Source organism: Suillus subaureus (genome assembly GCF_016647635.1).
Source record: "Suillus subaureus strain MN1 chromosome Unknown BJ212scaffold_17, whole genome shotgun sequence".
NCBI classification, from domain to species: domain Eukaryota; kingdom Fungi; phylum Basidiomycota; class Agaricomycetes; order Boletales; family Suillaceae; genus Suillus; species Suillus subaureus.
The window spans coordinates 243,617-260,967 of NW_024538573.1; the positions used below are offsets into that span (position 1 = coordinate 243,617).

General features: G+C 46.3%; 7 protein-coding genes across 7 annotated transcripts; 4 read left to right on the forward strand and 3 right to left on the reverse strand.

Annotated features, from left to right (window-relative positions):
• The first annotated feature begins 500 nt into the window (after positions 1–500).
• BJ212DRAFT_206703 (uncharacterized protein) lies at positions 501–1,517 on the forward strand. Its single transcript, XM_041342633.1, has 3 exons — positions 501–591; positions 645–725; positions 780–1,517. The coding sequence occupies exons 2-3, from the start codon at positions 714–716 to the stop codon at positions 1,284–1,286; spliced, it is 519 nt and encodes a 172-aa protein (XP_041192796.1). The 5' UTR covers positions 501–591; positions 645–713; the 3' UTR covers positions 1,287–1,517.
• BJ212DRAFT_206711 (uncharacterized protein) lies at positions 1,518–2,958 on the forward strand. Its single transcript, XM_041342634.1, has 5 exons — positions 1,518–1,880; positions 2,156–2,282; positions 2,336–2,576; positions 2,642–2,707; positions 2,766–2,958. Exons 1-5 carry the CDS (start codon positions 1,749–1,751, stop codon positions 2,851–2,853), a joined length of 654 nt encoding a protein of 217 aa, XP_041192797.1. The 5' UTR covers positions 1,518–1,748; the 3' UTR covers positions 2,854–2,958.
• A 203-nt stretch (positions 2,959–3,161) lies between these two features.
• On the reverse strand, positions 3,162–3,679 carry BJ212DRAFT_1481055 (uncharacterized protein; the record flags this gene model as incomplete). Its single annotated transcript, XM_041340201.1, has 2 exons — positions 3,162–3,258; positions 3,309–3,679. 2 exons carry the CDS (start codon positions 3,677–3,679, stop codon positions 3,162–3,164), a joined length of 468 nt encoding a protein of 155 aa, XP_041192798.1.
• Positions 3,680–4,910: 1,231 nt separating this feature from the next.
• On the forward strand, positions 4,911–7,069 carry BJ212DRAFT_206607 (chaperonin Cpn60/TCP-1 family). The gene is made up of 6 exons (XM_041342632.1): positions 4,911–5,029; positions 5,080–5,466; positions 5,527–5,579; positions 5,625–6,420; positions 6,475–6,819; positions 6,873–7,069. Exons 1-6 carry the CDS (start codon positions 5,009–5,011, stop codon positions 6,951–6,953), a joined length of 1,683 nt encoding a protein of 560 aa, XP_041192799.1. The 5' UTR covers positions 4,911–5,008; the 3' UTR covers positions 6,954–7,069.
• Positions 7,070–7,650: 581 nt separating this feature from the next.
• Positions 7,651–10,275, reverse strand: BJ212DRAFT_1447045 (uncharacterized protein; the record flags this gene model as incomplete). The annotated part of the gene is made up of 6 exons (XM_041338347.1): positions 7,651–8,006; positions 8,061–9,609; positions 9,655–9,756; positions 9,809–9,884; positions 9,978–10,099; positions 10,150–10,275. The coding sequence occupies 6 exons, from the start codon at positions 10,273–10,275 to the stop codon at positions 7,651–7,653; spliced, it is 2,331 nt and encodes a 776-aa protein (XP_041192800.1).
• Positions 10,276–11,339: 1,064 nt separating this feature from the next.
• On the forward strand, positions 11,340–13,374 carry BJ212DRAFT_1481059 (uncharacterized protein; the record flags this gene model as incomplete). The annotated part of the gene is made up of 10 exons (XM_041340202.1): positions 11,340–11,475; positions 11,530–11,619; positions 11,670–11,869; positions 11,930–12,037; positions 12,190–12,369; positions 12,433–12,624; positions 12,680–12,829; positions 12,883–13,074; positions 13,127–13,290; positions 13,347–13,374. 10 exons carry the CDS (start codon positions 11,340–11,342, stop codon positions 13,372–13,374), a joined length of 1,440 nt encoding a protein of 479 aa, XP_041192801.1.
• A 2,998-nt stretch (positions 13,375–16,372) lies between these two features.
• BJ212DRAFT_1221200 (uncharacterized protein) lies at positions 16,373–16,897 on the reverse strand (the record flags this gene model as incomplete). The annotated part of the gene is made up of 1 exon (XM_041329384.1): positions 16,373–16,897. A coding segment is annotated over one exon (525 nt), but the record flags the coding sequence as incomplete, so codon positions are not given.
• Between the last annotated feature and the right edge of the window lie 454 nt (positions 16,898–17,351).

A 17,351-nucleotide genomic window follows, 5' to 3' on the forward strand; every position in this document is an offset into this window, starting at 1 on the left:
CAAATCCCCACACTACCAAATAAATTCACATCCCGTTCTTCCAACAGAACATTGCAGCAGTACATAAATGGCTCGGGCCCATCAAACACCCGATATTAGCAGTCATAGCAACTTGTGGGGAATCGTCGTACACTGGAGACAGACGTGTCAGAGTGTCAGTACAAGCCGCGACATTGACCTTGGGGATGTCCTAGCGGCCAGGGCATTGCATGATGTCTGGACATATACAATTCGCGGATCATTTAATACACTGCTTCTGGTACGGACACTTGGAGTATAAAGGCAGACTCGGAGGCGCTGTGGTGCGTCTTACAAGCTCTTGTTTTATCCCCCAATTAGCCACCCGGCTTCCTCGCTCGATTATCATTGCAGGAAAAGGTGGGTTCAAGTTATATGTCGATGCTCAACTCCATGGTGTCCACCTGAAACAAGTGAAGAATTGTGAGTACAGGTCGCTGTGGTCCAATACATGTGTGTTTGCCGCTCTCCAGTCACTCCGGGATACATGTTGCAAACTTTCGTGACATCATTTGCTCACTTGCCGTTGAGCCTCTTATTGTATGAACTTTCCCGAAAGCCTCAATTTGGTTGGTAAGTTCCTTCCAACATCGCTTGAAGCTTCAAATGTAAACGGAGGAGAGCAGATTCTTCTAAAATTGCGCCTTCCATGGGCTCCCGAGACATTTTACGAGGAAGATCAGGTTGTTCGTGTCATGCTCCATGAAGCAAGAAATTCTTCCATCAACGTGTTCAAGTCACAGCTAATAACACTTCAATAGCTTGCCCATATGCCCATGGCCCTCACGACGAATTTTTTCTACAAGTTTCTAGCTGCACTCGAGGACGAGTATGATGCACTAGTGCACTCTGGCTACGCTGGTGAAGGCTTCCCTTCTCCTGGCCACCAACTGGACGCAGGGGTATCACACGACCTTCCGCCGCACTTGGCTAGACTCAAAGCTCTTGAAGTTGCCGAGAAGAGGCATCGCGCAAATGGTGTTCTCGGCGGCAGCAGGTTACGAGGTCGCAGAATCACTGCAGGCATAGATCTTTGTGAACTGGGCGCACAGGTCCTTCACGTTTTCCGTCTCCTGAAGATACACATTGGTGCTACCTTTCGCAGGCTGCTGAGCGTAGAAAGCGTGATGAGATCGAGTGTGGGTCGAGTACACTTTCCCAGCGCAAAGCCGAGAGAGCGGCCAAGGAAAGCATCGAAGACATCATCAACCTTACTGACAATTCCCCCCAGAACCGTGGTCTTGTCCTGTGTGCACACTTCACGATGAGCCCATTGTGCTGCAGTGTGCAGTATGCTTCACTGTCCGTCCTTTCAACTCGCCCAGGACTGCGAATCAATCACGTGTTGCTACTGGACCATTGAGGCCACAGAGTAGTGCTTCCGGATCAATCTCTACTAACTCACAAAAACAGTCTAGAGTCATTGCAGTGAGGCAGTCGAGCAATGCCAAGGACCCCACGCCTCCTCGCAAATAGGCTGAGACCTCAGCTGATGGTGGGCAATGGGCTTACCAACACACCAATGTACCTTGTGTTTAACAAGGCGTCCTCGAGATCTTTCTATGGGATGGACTTGTATAACGCGTGGTGAGGCTGACATACCCCACCAGTTTTGGTCATGTCGATTTTGCGGCGCGACGGAGAACACTTACGGCTAAAGAATTGTCTCCCGAAACAATTTCACGTCTCAGGGGATTCCAGGATTTCATGTTACATTATTTCATAATACTATGGCTGTGACGGTTACGATGCAGGACCTTCACTTCAACAGTTTTCCTCTCATATATTGTTCAGGGCTGTGCCCTGTGCAGATATGGTCATCGTACGATGGAATAACAAAGTTTTTGCTCCCGATGCTGCCAGTGAGTTGCAATTAGCTGTTTGCCAATCTGGGTCTGTGGAGGTGATCACGACATGTTCATTGGAGATAGTCATGGAATATTTTTTATCGAGTTCAGCCATCATACCTGCGTCTGGATCGTGGGTTTTGAAGTTCCTGTCTAAGTCCATTTTGATTCAACGATTAATTTCTCGTTGCGTAGACTTGCATTTATCATTTTGATATCATTCGAAGAGAAGCGCCATTCACCATTTATACAAGAGCTATCATTAATTGTCACTGAATATGACTTTCAAGTTCTCGAGACTCTCCGGGTCTGCCTTTACCCGATTTATCGCTCCCCCGGAACGCCTCTTTGACGATGGCGGTCTTGAATCTGAAGTACTTCAAATGATAGCTGACGAGCGCCAACCATGTCTTCATGGTTAGTCCCCCCGGAACTTGTTGCCCTGTGCCACGCCGATGAATTTTACTCAGGTGGACTACTGGTGGAACGCAGCAACCGAAAATCAAGGTTAAGCCGTCTGGGTATCCATATATGTTTGACCGTACTAATTTTGGTGACAGCTATCAATCGCGTGCACCGAATAGAACAAGAGAAGACTGTCTATGTCAAACATTTCATAGTGAGTCTTGATCTCCGTTCATCATATCCATTAAACCTTCTTCGAGGTCGATTACACCATCGAAGGCCGCATAACGTTCAGGAATTTAAGAGGCAGGTAGCTTGCGCTTACGTTCAGACCAGCGCACCTGCTTTCAAGCTGACAATGAGATGTACAGATCTCGAGGTCATCCTGAAACCAGCTTAGCTCAGAGTGGAATGGACTATGCAGAGCACCTACTGAGGTTTTGTACCAGCGCATCCAGTTTCGTGGACGATCTAAAATCATTTTGGCGCAGGAAGACTTCTTATATCGATGTCCTTTCTTTTTCGTCCCCTGTGGTCTTCTGATGTAGATCATCTTAACCAGATGGCCAAAGAACCTCAATGAGGTATTGCTCCTTGACTGGTCCTTGCGAGCACTTTAGACATCGCGGCACCTCTCCCTTGTCTGTGCACGTCGCAAGATACGATGTGATGCATTCTTCACAGCTGTACAATAACGTTAGTATGGGTAGATGAAAGGGACAGTGTTAGGTGCACCATTGATGTATACAGGGAGGGATGATGGACGGCGTCTGCATCACATCGGGCATTCTGCATCATTGGACATGTCAAGGTTGTCTAAAGCGCTGTCGGCTTAGGCCGCTTTCGAACCACTCGACAAATCATGTTCTGAGATGTCATTCATCAGGGCGTCTACATCAATTGCTCCTTAGAGTATCCGGAAAGTTTAGTCTCTGTCCCGTCGCTAGTACCAGTGACGAGAACTGGATGAAGCACTGCCCAGCGCAGTCTGGAAAAAAGAGTTAAAAATTGGGATGCGTCAGGCATTGAAAGTCTCACTTCATAATCATAGCAAGAATGTGGATGTAGTTTTTACCTACGAGCGCCTTCGCATTGAGCTGATCGAAGTTCCGCTTTACCGCATTACAAATAGAGTCGTATATATTGTGTTCTGCAGGTGTAAAGTGCAGTGTATCAACAGTAACCTTCCTCGCAGGCAACTCGACGATGCGCCTTCCAGAGTTATCATGCATGTCTTCTAGCGCCTGAGAAGAACACTCGAGGATCACTTGCACTATTTCTATTGCTTTGGAATCGCGAGCGAGGAATGGCACAGTGATGGAGTTGGCAAGTGGCTTCAGCCTTAACAATAATGAAAATCGATGAGAAGGGTAGACACATACAAGCACAAGAATGAGTACAATGACCATGGTGTATACTCCAGGGATTGGCTGACACGAAATCAGTTACACTACTGCATAATACACTTTTGTCACTCGCAGAAGCTAAATGAAGGCCCTCAAGTTTATTGACAATGGAAGATCCTAATCGTGGTTTAGCACCTGGATTATGAAAAACACCAGTGTAGTCACCTGTTACGGCCCATCTACGTCTAGCACAGCGTACACAGCTCGTGCAGTCTTACTTATCCTGGACTTAGAGTAATGAGATTCGTCCAAGATGACTCGTAGCCACTCCACTTCACAAGCCGTCAATATAGGAAGTTTCGTTGATTCCTAGGATATGGCCTGGAAAGTAGAAGATTGACCACCGGACTTGAGGAGTTTGGAGTGTTCAGAGGCGAGTACGCCGCAGGATGTAATAATCACAGCGATAGAGGCATAAACCATCGAATCATATTCTATACCATTCAAGTCCTGCCTATTCTGTCCATATCAGACAGTGGCTTAAGGGTCCCTGGTGCACTCGACCGCTGGAGTTCCTCGTGCCACTGGGAGAGCAGTGAGGTAGAAGCAAAAACCAATGTTGCAGAAGGGCCTCTGGCAGCCTTTTTCCTTTATCCGAGAGCTCTTGACCGAAAGGCATTGTCAAGTGTCAGCTGACAAGTGCGTGCAAGATTCCTGGAGGTATGGTCAAGAAGAATAGGTTCCGGACCTCGGTTTTGTATGAATGAGAGCAGATAACATAATGGATCTTCCCATTCCTACTGAGATGTCGCCTGGTTTGATATAACCTTTGCCCCTGACAGGACTCCAGGCATTCCCGACAAGGAATGATCCAAGAAATGCAGGATGATCAAATGGTGCTTGTCCCTTACGCGCCTAAACCTTGGAAGGAAGGGTCGCCTCTTCTTGACCGGTGGTTCTTCACCAGAAGGATCTGATGACATACTGCTGACGCTGGAGGCTCGAGGAACACCTTCAAAGGAGGGTATTTCCAAGTTGCTTCGGTTGTCATTGCCATTCATGATAAATTGCTGGCTGCACTGGTACTCCAATCTGAGCCGTTGTGGAATTCACGTCGTCATCCTCATCGTCAGAACCTGCGAAAAAAAAACCACCACGAGGTTGGAAGCCCTGGGTCGTGGTAAAGTTTCTTTGTGCAGGAAACGAGAGACGGCTGCGGCGGTGCACGAGGACGATAGGTCCGACGCGACAACGTCCAAGTTCTGTTTGGCCGTGTTACTACTTAGTAGAATCCAAAGCTCTGCATTCAACTTGGTGGAGTTGCTGACATAATAAATTTAGCAAGAAGGATATTCTTGCCATCGTCTTGCGCGATCTCCTGTATCACACAAAATGCAGCGCGGCCTACCGATGGTACGTCCTTTCCGTATCTGCTGTTCATCGTGATCGATCCTTTATTTTAGCAACCCACTGTCGTGCTCCTTCGGGAGGGCACAGACACGTCTCAAGGAAACCCCCAGCTTTTGTCTAACATATCCGCGTGCCTTGCCATATCCGAGACACTCTCCAGCACGCTTGGTCCGCGTGGAATGGACAAGCTGATCGTGAATGAACGTGGCGAAGCACAGATCACCAATGACGGCGCAACGATCTTGAAGCTTCTTGATATTGTTCATCCGGCTGCAAGGACCCTCGTTGACATCGCACGTGCCCAGGACGCAGAAGTCGGCGATGGAACTACCAGTGTAGTACTTTTGGCAGCACAGTTCCTCAAAGAAGTTCGTGGATACATCGAAGAGGGTGTGAGCCCGCACATAATCATGAAGGGATTCAGGAAGGCGTCACAACTGGTACGTGACACATGTTGCTCAGCGATATCGTTTGAAAATAATGATATCAACAATCAATAGGCTGCGGAACGCATCAAGGCAATTCAGATTAGTGTTGACAAGTCTGATCCTGAGTATGTCTCCGACTTTTTGAATGACGGTCCCTAACACTTCTTCAGGCAATTCCGATCTCTTCTACTCAAATGTGCAGCGACGTCGATGTCGTCAAAATTGATCCATTCAGAAAAACCATTTTTCTCGAACATGGTCGTTGACGCTGTTCAGAGCCTGGATCCAAACGATTTAGACGAATCACTCATTGGGGTGAAAAAGATTCCAGGGGGTGGCATGCAAGACTCCCTGCTGATCCGTGGCGTTGCTTTCAAAAAAACTTTCACATATGCAGGTGCTGAGCAACAGCCGAAGTCCTTCCGGGACCCTCTCATTCTCAGCTTGAACGTGGAGCTTGAGCTGAAAGCTGAAAAGGACAATGCTGAGGTTCGAGTGGAGGCGGTGAAGGATTACCAGGCAATCGTCGATGCAGAGTGGGAGATCATTTACAGGAAGCTGGAAGCGATCGAGAAGACTGGTGCCAAAGTGGTGTTGAGTAAATTGCCAATCGGAGATCTGGCCACTCAGTGGTTCGCCGACCGGGACATCTTCTGTGCTGGTCGTGTACCCGCTGCTGATCTCCGCAGAGTATGTCAAGCAGTAGGAGGCTCCGTGCAGTCAACGTGCTCGGACATAGCTCGAGAGCATCTCGGTACTTGTGGTCGTTTCGAGGAGCGTCAGGTTGGTGGCGAACGATATAACATCTTCGAGGAGTGCCCCAAAGCACAGACATGCACGCTACTTCTTCGTGGTGGCGCAGAACAGTTCATCGAAGAAGTGGAACGTAGTCTACATGACGCCGTCATGGTCGTTAAGCGAGCAATCCGTAATGGTGAAGTGGTGGCCGGAGGCGGAGCTGTCGAGGTAACTCACGGCTCATTGTTCTGTTATGATCTCCTCTCTAACTTTGTGAATCAGATGGATTTATCCGCTCATATCCGGAAGCATGCGCTGTCCATTCCTGGGAAGCAGCAACTGATTTTGACTGCATTTGCAAAAGCACTGGAAATCATTCCTCGGCAAATCTGTGATAATGCCGGTCTGGACTCTACTGACATTCTCAACAAACTACGCATGCGACATGCCGCTGGTAACAAATGGTTCGGAGTAGACGTTGACGGTCCAGAAGGTGTCCGCGACAACATGGAGGCGTTCGTTTGGGAGCCTCCGCTCGTCAAGTTGAACGCAATCAGCAGTGCAACCGAGGCCGCATGCCTCATCCTCAGTGTCGATGAGACAGTGAGAAATCCACAAAGCGAGGCGGTACGTAGGCTCTTATCTTCCTCCTCACAAAAACTGAGGAAACATTTTCTTAGCAAAACCCAGGGCCAAAAGCACCACCTGGTGCAGCAGCTCGTGCTCTCCGGGGCAGGGGCAGGGGTATGCCTAGGCGGTGAACACTGGAAAGAGAAGCTTGTGAATTTGAGTAGGATACAACGCTGAAAGCTAATAGAGGGAGCCACTGAATTTGATACGGTATATCCAGAGATGTTTAGTGTGTGCAATCGCTGGGTTTCAGTGGCGTGGCCATTGAATATGATAGGTTATACCTGCGAATGTTTAGTGGTGCTGGTTGCCAGCGATGAAAGAGCCTGGGTGGAAATTGGATGCAACATATAACGTTAGGCCTAGCACAGAAATTTGTCCGTTACAGCGCTGGCGGTGTCGCGTGTCAAGGAAAGCTTGAAATATGCGAAGGTTGTTTTGCTGGTGTAAAACCATAAAAGTCCTAGTGTAGAATGATACAGAACATAACAAAAGTAAATGCGAAGATACTTCTCTACAGCCATCAGACTAAGTATAATTATGCTATCGTGGAACAAGTGAACAGGGATTTAAAACGTATCATTATTCAAGAAGCTGGGGAGAACTATCGGTAGATGGACATGGGTACCAAAGCTTCCGTTGCCGCCCTTCATTGGGCTGCACGTTGACGGGCTAACACTGAGGATGACATCAGGAAAAACCTCCCCTGGGAATTACCCATATATCCACAACATTACATCGTTTTACTCCACTTTACATTGTTTTGCTCGACTTTACTCAGTATTTTCAGTTATTACCATGTAAAACAACATTTTCACGATGTGTGTCCTATCCTACATTGAAGTAAGTGTACATGTCTTTGAAAATGTTCAAAAGAAATGAAGGGCATGCATCGAGAACATCTAAACTCGTCCACTCTGCAGGAACAGCTCCTCCCCACTTAGGCAATAAGTGAGCACTTCGACAAATTAAAGATACAGGCACAATTGACACTTGGTGTTCACCATTGCGAACCACCCGCCTGACCTTATACAACCCAGACTGTGGATCTGGTAAAGCACTGAAGGCCGAAAACCATTCGACATAGGCAAGATGCTGAGGTGGAGGGTTCTGAGGGTCGAAGTACCGTTTTAATACTGTTTGCGGCAAAGTGAAGACTGTGCGAACCTGCGCAACACGTAAATCTAAACAATTATTCTATATCAGCAAAGGATCCAGTGGACTCGAACAGGTGTCACCTTGTATAGATTCGGGAGGCGCATCAGGATTGCACACCTGTATAAGGCATGTATCAAAGCGAGCGGCTTTGACAACACGACCTTTGCTGTTCTTCACCGCTGGCTGAGCATGGATGGAGTCGAGAGTTTCGGTCGCGTGTATCTCATCGTTCCAGAATTTGATTTGGTGGAAGACAGGTACGGAGTCACAGGGCAGATGAATGTTCACTGCGCGATCCTCAATTTGTTGGAAGGACAGTCTCGGGTGATTGTATTGGACAATAAATCTCGCCAATGCCGGAATGAAATGAGTGGCGCCATGTGAAGATAAAGAAGTGATTTCTCGGAATGGAACCAACTTGTGTGATGGGTGATGAGTCATCTTGATGCGAAAGAGGCATGCGAGGTCTGGAGGTTGCCAGTGTTCAGCAGGAGAAACCACAATGACATTTTCTGTGTCGGTCATGCTCAAATTGTGGTGCCATAGGACAAAATTTGTGTGCTGCAAGACCTTCTCCTTGCGTTCAAGCCACTTCGTCATCTGCCAAAATTCGTCTTTGTGATTGGTGGCAGTGTAAGCATCTTTTGCAAAGTTGATATGAAGCCTCTCAGTGGCCTCTGTGTTGAAGTTGTCCGTTGTGCCAAACAATTTGATTAATTCAGCGTAGTGCTGAAGAAAGTGGAGCTTCGGTATGTTGAAGTTGTTGTGGACACCAAGGTCCTCAAAGACACCTTTATTTGCATGGAATTCATCCAGTGCTGTTTCAAGTGCATCAATTGATGAATTGGAGTGAACAGGGAGCTGAGCAAAGTAAAGGAAGTCTAGAAGGGACCAAGTTGCGCGCACTAGTCTTGCTGGAGATGCATTTCCTGGCAGCCGCACATCAATGATGAGGCCAAGTAAGAAGCGTGACATCTGCTTGTGCTCTGTACTGCTGACTCGGCTCAATGTTGTGATCCCTTTCTGGAAAGTGTGCATGGAATGATTGGGCAGAAGGCAGTGAACTCGCACATCTATCTCTGCAGCCCCAACAACCTCAGTGACCCAGCTGATCATGTGCTTCATTATCCCTTGGTAAAGTTGATGCAAAATATCGGGTGTTATAGATTGGAAGATATTGAGGTATGGAAGATCTTCCCAGAATGGATGCTGAAGTGGTTTAATTTGAACGCCATTACAGGCTTGGGTATACTGTGGGGATCCAAGAAGTTCGAGTGCATCCAAAATTGCGTCAAGATCACATAGTTCATGTTGAGAGGGGTGTTCGCCAAGCTCATTGCGGGGACAAGTGCAGATGGGACAGTCTCCATTCATCATCCCAGTGACAAGACACTGCTCAGGGTAATCCCCAATAAAGGCTGCAAAGATTGGATGACAGCGTCGCATGATGCTGTCACCACTCATCATTACAATGCCATCCATACTGGCTAACTTCAATGGCTCCACAATGCGTGACATGCATGCATGGAAGAGATTGGCCAAGGTCTGACACCATGATGCTTTGTTAGCAATTTGTGTGAGACACGTTGTTGGCAGATATGCTAGGAGAATTTGACCTCGGCGGGAGGGCTTGCGTCAGATGCACTTTGGTAAATTGCCGATTGTAAGATAAACAGGATAAGCAGTTTTATTTTGGAATAAAGTGATCTGTGTTTTATCGGATGAAATGATGGTGGGAATTATCATGGCCCCTGGTTTTGATTGTTCCAAGACTTCCTACAGTCAAACATGAGCCAGCAACTGAGTATGATAGACATAGAACACGTACTTGGGTTGCCCACCACCATTCACCTGTGCACATGTCATGATACAGATGTTGAGTCTTGCCTGCATCCACATAATGTCTCTCTGGTGTGAAAGACAGGTATCATGCATGCTTGGGGTCACCATACAGAGCTTGAACACATTCCAGTATATTTCATGAGAATAGGTCATACATTTCGCCAGCTACGCAGGCTTCATGATGAGTGAAAGCAGGTTGACATGATGGAATTTTGGTATCGATAATCTTGTTAAGTTTGATTGAGTTCTTGTATGACAGACCGAGTGCTTTGTGGACCTGATATGATGTCAGAACGTCAAAATGCTAAATAGATTTATCATACGTACACCTTCGATTGCTAGGAGATCGGTGAATGCAGTTGATCCCAGACCTTGTACTTTTGCCCAGTGTGCAACTTCCCAGTCCATCTGAGAATTAAATGGAGCCCAGGGATTTGCTGTGCTTCCCTCCATAGCAGCTGAGTAATTTGTGTACTTGGATCTCTTCAGTTGAGGTATATTGTCCAATGGAGCCCCAGCTTTACCTCCAAAATATTTAATAGTGACTGGAGGAGAATCTGAAGCCAGTGACACTGCATCTCGTAGCGGCTCCCTATCAACACCCTCAATATCCTCATTGTCACTCTCCAGGACATTCTCATCTTCCTCCACCACACTTGCATGATGGTGGACATCAACATAGACTGGTCCTTCTTCATTTGCAAAGGGAAAATCTTCTTCTCCATAGTTGTCACCAAAATAATCCCCACCAAATGGCTGAGGATCTAATACGACATCTGAGTCAGGTGTGCCAGTCCATGTGGACCTATGGCCACGGGGTGCATTTCTGCGTATGGGTTGATGTACCAAATTATTGAGGGTATCATGCTCATGTTGACAGCATGGATCAGAGGACTTCTGGAGGTGTTGAAGGTAGGATCCTCTTCAAGGGAAATATTCATGGCAGCCTGTGCATTGAAACACCATAGTGGTTGCACTAAAAAATAGCGTACAGAGAAAAAGGCTAACTGAAAAGGAAAAGGCTGAGGAAATGTTATGGCCAACAAGGTTCAACAGACCCACAAGGTTCAAGTAACCCTGGTCGGTTCTTGAACTTGCCAACTAGCCTGTCGCATTTTTGCCTTTCTTCTTGTAACACCCACGCCCACCTCCATCAACATTCGTTTGGACCTGCCCACACCCACCTCTGTCAACATTCACTTGGAGCCCACCTCCATTGATGTTCACATAGACCAATATGGCTGTATGAAAGCAGTCGAAAGCTGCTACCGAACAGTTGAGGGAAACCCACAAGGCCAGAATGCGAGCCCAACTTGAAAATGTCTCTGTTGCAGATACAGCTGATAGTATGGAGTTAGATGAGCTCAGTACAGGATGATGTGAGGGCATATGATGTATACCTTTTATGATTAACACTGATAAAAAAATTTAACAGCAGCTTGTGCGGCAAAAACTGTAGTGCTGACAAGACCTGGTCAGTACCAATTCATACTAGCAGCAACAAGATATATACTCAGATGTTCCCAGATCACCCTATGAAACACAAACAAGTAAGAAAAGAGCCAGCCAACACAGAAGAACCAACCAGCACAGTACAAGCACCAGCATCATTGGTGAAGGGCAAGTGCAAACATGCTAATAGTGTGGTAGAAGGTCAGAGCAGAACTTAAGAGCCATAATTCTGTTTACCTTCAAGTTTGAACATAGTCCGGAAAGCATTGAATGTGAGCAAAGTTCAACCATCAGAGGCACTGCATCAGCATGAAGTTAAGAAGGTCAAGTTAACACCTAAGCTTAGTGAGCCCAATCAGTAATCCCATGAGACAATAACAACTAAAAATGGACAGGCAGGACTTATTCTGCACCAAATCCACTTCAAATCTTTGGTAAAAAGCGCAGCAATCCCAAGGTCAAGAATGGTACTGCTGAATCAGATCCTGGAGACCTAGATGAAGATGGTGAAGACTGTGATGAACAAGATAGCCTAGATGATGAGGATGAGGATGAAGAACTTGTGGATCTTGCTGTTGAAAATTTTGGTGAAGAAGTTTGTGACAAGTATCACTTGTAGCATGTGCTTAGATCGCTAACCTGGAGTCCTGGACAGGGAGTGCAATGGAACCAGAAGAGTACATCAAATCAAGTCAACACAGCACTTGACGATGAGTCAGAGGACGAACAAGACTCAATGGGGCTCGAGAAAGCAACTAAAATTGTATGTGCAACTCACACTTGGGATATCACTTGACGTATTGACTGTGGCTGCAGCACAAGTCAAAGAGTACTACATGAGAGAAGAAACTCCAGGATGAGGTTAGCTATCCAAAGCTCACTGACAGTTGCACTCGCTTTTTTTTTGTCTACTAGATGCCACATTTCGCTGATGACACAGAGCAGAAGCCTCTTACCACACTCGTGGTCAGTTCAGGTGCCTCAGATACTGCAAGCCTCAACAGAACTACCAGTGTGTGGTTGCCAGACATGGATCTACAGGTGACTGTTCGCGGGAACTCTCCGTTTATCTCCATCAAACTGCAGTCGGAGAAGGTCTGCAAGGTTGTTCATGGAAGCTATGAATGAGGTCAATGCATGTTTGCATTTGGCCTGGAGGATGATGTTGATCTCACCATTGACAATGTCTTTGCAATGACCACTGCATTCGCAACTTGTGGTACTGAGACACTGGCCTATGAAGCTCTCATCGAGTCAGCTGATCATGAAGGTTATACCAGGGACAATGACATGGCTGAATGCCTTCTTAGTGACTCGTGGGCTCAGTATGCCAAGCTGCTCATAGATTATGTGAGTTCTATCAGTGTATAATTGTATTTTAAAAAAATTCATGACTGCACTTCAGACTACATGCCGCATTCACCTCTGCTGCAATCAGTTTAAGAAGGCAGTCAGTGTAGTTGTCACAAGTGTTCTCAATCTTGCGACAAATTCCGCAGCTCAGAACTCGTTGCTCTTAGAAGACATCAACTATATCTACCCTTGGTCAGTAAAGGTACGGTGTGCATGTGACATCTGCACAACCTCGAATAATTTTTTTTCTTTCAGAAAAACAAGTATGAAACCTCAAAGCCATTCCAGGCTGAAGTGATCAAAGAGGGTGTTCAAGCCGGCTTCTTCGTTGCCAACCAATATGACGATCTTGGCATCAAATTTTCTTACCTACTTTCATCTTCACTCTCCACAGCTCCAGATGAGTTGGAGGTTGTCAACCACATGATAGCCAGTGTTGCTACTGCAGTTTGTAAAGTTTGTTATTTGTTGCTGCCTCAGCTGACATGCACAATCTTAGGTTGAAGCTTGTATCCTGGATTTTACCATTGGAAAGAGCAGCAAATTTGTTGGGCCGAGTCACGACAACACATTCAAAGCACACATGCTCCTCCTCCTCACTATGAAGCAGAAGAAGCCACTTGAGTATCACAAGCTAACTCACAGCATCTATCGTGCTGTTATGTATGCAATTTTTAGATCTTTTGTTCCAATTTCCAACTAATCTCTTTCCATTATAGTGGCATGCACAGTGTTGGGTCTGCCTGACTTTTGAAAGAGCAAATCATTGCACAGGTTGACTGGGCCAACATGGGTGGCAAGTCTGATTAGGTTTATTTGATTCGCCAGCTTCTTTCTATCTACTATTACTTCTAGTACCACTAATCTGTTCTTCATGTTCTAGTGGGATTTTTCCGCTACCTCTGATACACTTGTTGACTGGCCACACAATTCTCTATGATCATTACCATTTGGTTACCATATCATATATTGAGTCTGGATGACAATATAATATTTTTTATTTACATCAGTGTGATATTCAATGGTTGTGAATGGTGCCGGATGCTACAAACATTTCGCGTTTTTTCGCGTTTTCCTCCACTTTACTGTGATGGTGTCAATGGGGGACTGCGGTTTACTATGTAAATGTCAGTAATGTGAGATATCGTGATAAAACTTGGTAAAATACAATAAAACATAGCAATCCACACAATTTTTGTGTCATTTCCAGGTAATACACAGGGGAGGTTTTTCCTGATGGAGAGGGAATTACAAGGGGTTTCATAAGATAGAAAAGAAAAGCCAAACCTAGAAGAAGCTTGCGGTCAGACATTTAGGCAGGTGAATTGAGAAATATTAGAAAAATGCATACCTTTGTGAGCTTCTGCCCTTTGGATAAAATATCAAGACAAGACTGCAGACCCTTCAAACACCACTGCCATTCAAGCCAGGAAAGGAGGTGACAATTCCAGAAAGTATGGAATTTATGGTTGAGCGCATCATCCCGTGGATTTGGAGCACATGAGAGATGGTTAGTCCAGTTTTGACAGGCATACTTGAGAGTGTCGGAAGTTAATCAACTTTTTTGCTGTGCTTTATGTGTGAAAGTCATGAAGGTGCTCATAGCATGGATAATCTCCCTATTTGGCAGATAACATGTTGATGATGTAAAGGTGGAATGATGCTGGTGGCTTAATGCCGGGAACGCCGGCAGCATTAAGAAATCCAGCAAGGTTTTGAACTGCTGGATAACTTGGAAGGATAGCAGTAAAGGAAATTCTGGAACAGTTGTATATTTGTTGATTGCTTCCAGTGTGCTTGAGAATTCTTCCATCATCACCCAGAAAGATGCTGCGGGAGTGGATTGCCATGCTTGGCCATGGGGCATCTGTAGCCAGTCTTGTCCTTGCCAGGTCTTGAGCCAGTCTCATGCTCCTTGGGTCTGGAGCCAATCTTGTGCTCCCTGGGTCTGCAACCAATCTTGTGCTCCCTGGGTCTGCAGCCAGTCTCTTCCTCGCTGGGTCTACAGCCAGTCTCATGCCCCCCAGGTCTGTAGCCAGTCCCATGCTCCCTGGGTCTGCAGCCAGTCCTGTCCTCCCTGGGTCTGCAGCTAGTCTCATCCTCCCCAGGTCTGCAGCCAGACTCATCCTCCCTCAGTCTGCAACCAGTCTCCTCCTCCCCAGGTCTGTAGCCACTCTCCTCCTCCCCAGGTCTGCAACCAGTCTTGTCCTCTCCATGTTTGCAGCCAGTCTCATCCTCCCTGGGTCAGCAGCTGGTTATGTACCCACCAGGTCCATGGTTGGTCATCTAGCATCTCTGACGAGGGCAACCCATTTGAAGTTGACACATTGTGCAATTCCAGCATCAAGGTTTCATTGAAGTCTAATTCTGCCTTGGTCTGCAGCCAGTCTTGTCCCTCCTGGGTCTTCTACCACCTTTCTCCTCCTTCAGTGCATAGCCAGTCAGACTCTACATGTGTCTGCAGCCAGGAAATCCTGCCCTTGGTCCCCAGCCAAAATCGTAAATCTGAAGTGTGATCTCCCCAAAGCCATAGTATACCAATAAGGACCAATAGTGGCTCTGGTGGCTGAACAAGGAATGCTAATGAGTTTTTTAATCTTTTGGGGTCCTCATGTTGTATGGCTTGGCTTTCCTTCTTCAATTCTAAGAGCGTATTGAAGAGGTCTGTGCTTTCAGGAATCTCTTTCATTATCAAGTGAAGAGAGGAATCAGCAAGTAGTGAATGGGGTGATGGCATATCGTGGACTTCAGGGAGGCTGCAGTTTGAGGGGTCAGAGACATAGTCATGAATGGACAAGTGATATACATTCACAGGGAGACTGGTGTCAGTAGGAATATTCATGACAGACCATAGCTGCACTAGCATTGCCTCGGCATCACAGCCCTGACCAGGGCCAAGAAGTTTTGAGATTTGTGACAGTGGCAGAGGATTAGCAAGTGCAGTGACAATGGACAAGTGCAGGTATGCCCACTGGGGGTCAGCACACATTGAGAGGATATGGTCATATAACTTGTACACCTCCATTCCTGCTAGCAGCTCACTTGTTAGTTTGAGCATCAGCTGTAGCCAATTGCAGGGATCCTTGTATCCATTGTCAACAATAAACTTCATCATCGTAGACACCATGATGAAACATCTGCCAGCTCGGCTCACCAGTTTGGCAAGGTTGCCCCCTGATGGCTGCAGGAAATCAGGATGGTGGCATTGCAGCTCTCCAAATGAATGTTGCAAAAATATATAGATGTCATTGTTGACATCAGCACTGTCTAATGAGATGATGGTAGCAGGGCCCTCCCCAGAAGTCTTCACTGGTATCTCACACACCAGCAGGTGCACCTCTTTGTTCTGAAAGGCTTTAGAAATATGTGATTCCAAGCAACTCATGAGCAGAATGTGGGTAATGGGAAGATCAGGGTCACAAAGAGCCTGTGCAAGGGAAAAGATGAGATCAGTAAGCTCAGTGTGGGAAACATAACAAGAAGAGAACTGGAAAGTAGACTTCTAATGTTGGGCTAAATGTGCTATGCCTAGCTGCTATTCAACCCTAAAGGGTTTCTGGACTAAGCTCAGTGCTCAGAGAGGATAGGAAATCATGCTAATAACTCTCAGTCTCAGACTGGTGCTGGTAGGTGGTGAAAACTATGATGATTACATAAGCACCAAAAGTGCGAACATAACACTAAGCAATATCTGCCTATACAAGCCCACAGAATATGAAATCCCTACATCGGGTTCAGATGTGCATTCATCAAGGACATCAATCACAAATGATAGAGGTGGACATCTGTGCAATCTGAGTTGAAGTTTCCAGAGGGGCTGGAGAAAGAGAGCCTCCATCTGGTCACAGAGAGGTGTGTCTGGGTCTAGTAAAGCAGGATTGTCACAGATAGTTCTGTTCACATCCTTCTGGATGCTGGGGAAATTGGTGGCAAACTGGTAGACAAGCATCATGAAGAAATATCCAGCTGTGCAGCATTTGGTGTGCTTGCACGAGAAAAAGAACATCCCTGCTAGCTGCTTTTCAATGTTTGTCTCTTCAGTCACTTTTATACCTCTCATCCTCTCAGCTACTGTGAATGCAACAGCAGACTTTCCAATGCCAGCTGTGCCATGCAGCCAAATGAGGTGATTCTTCTCTGTGTCATCCAGGAATCCATAAATGTATTTGAGGAGATCCTCCTGGGTCCCTTGCAAACATTTTGGGTGGGGCTGATGTTCATGGGAGTTATATTGAGCACCCTTTACAGCAACCTCAGACAGCTTCACCCAAATTCCTTGAAAGACTGTCAAAGAGGTTAGAGAGTATGTGAGAGATAAGAAATGGAAGTACTGACAATGATCATCACTCATTGACAAAGGTTGTGATATGCAATAAACCAATTGAAAGTACTAGCTGTGTTTGAGGGCATGGTTGGAAATAATCTTGGCAATAGTTATCTAGAGGGACAACATACAAAGATTTGAATCAAAGCTTGTCAGTTGTGACAAGACTTGGGTCACGGAACAATTCAACTGTCAATTGATGGAGAGTTTGGGCATAATGAAAATGGGATGGACAGATGGATATTTCAATATATTCTGCTATGGAAAGCTCATTGAACGGTTGTGGAATACAGTTGAAGGATGAGAAAGCACTCGCTGTCCAGTGCTTGCAGGAGGACACAAGGCTGCTGTGCAGCCACAGTGAGGCCTGACTAGTGCACAGCCAGCCATACATCTGACC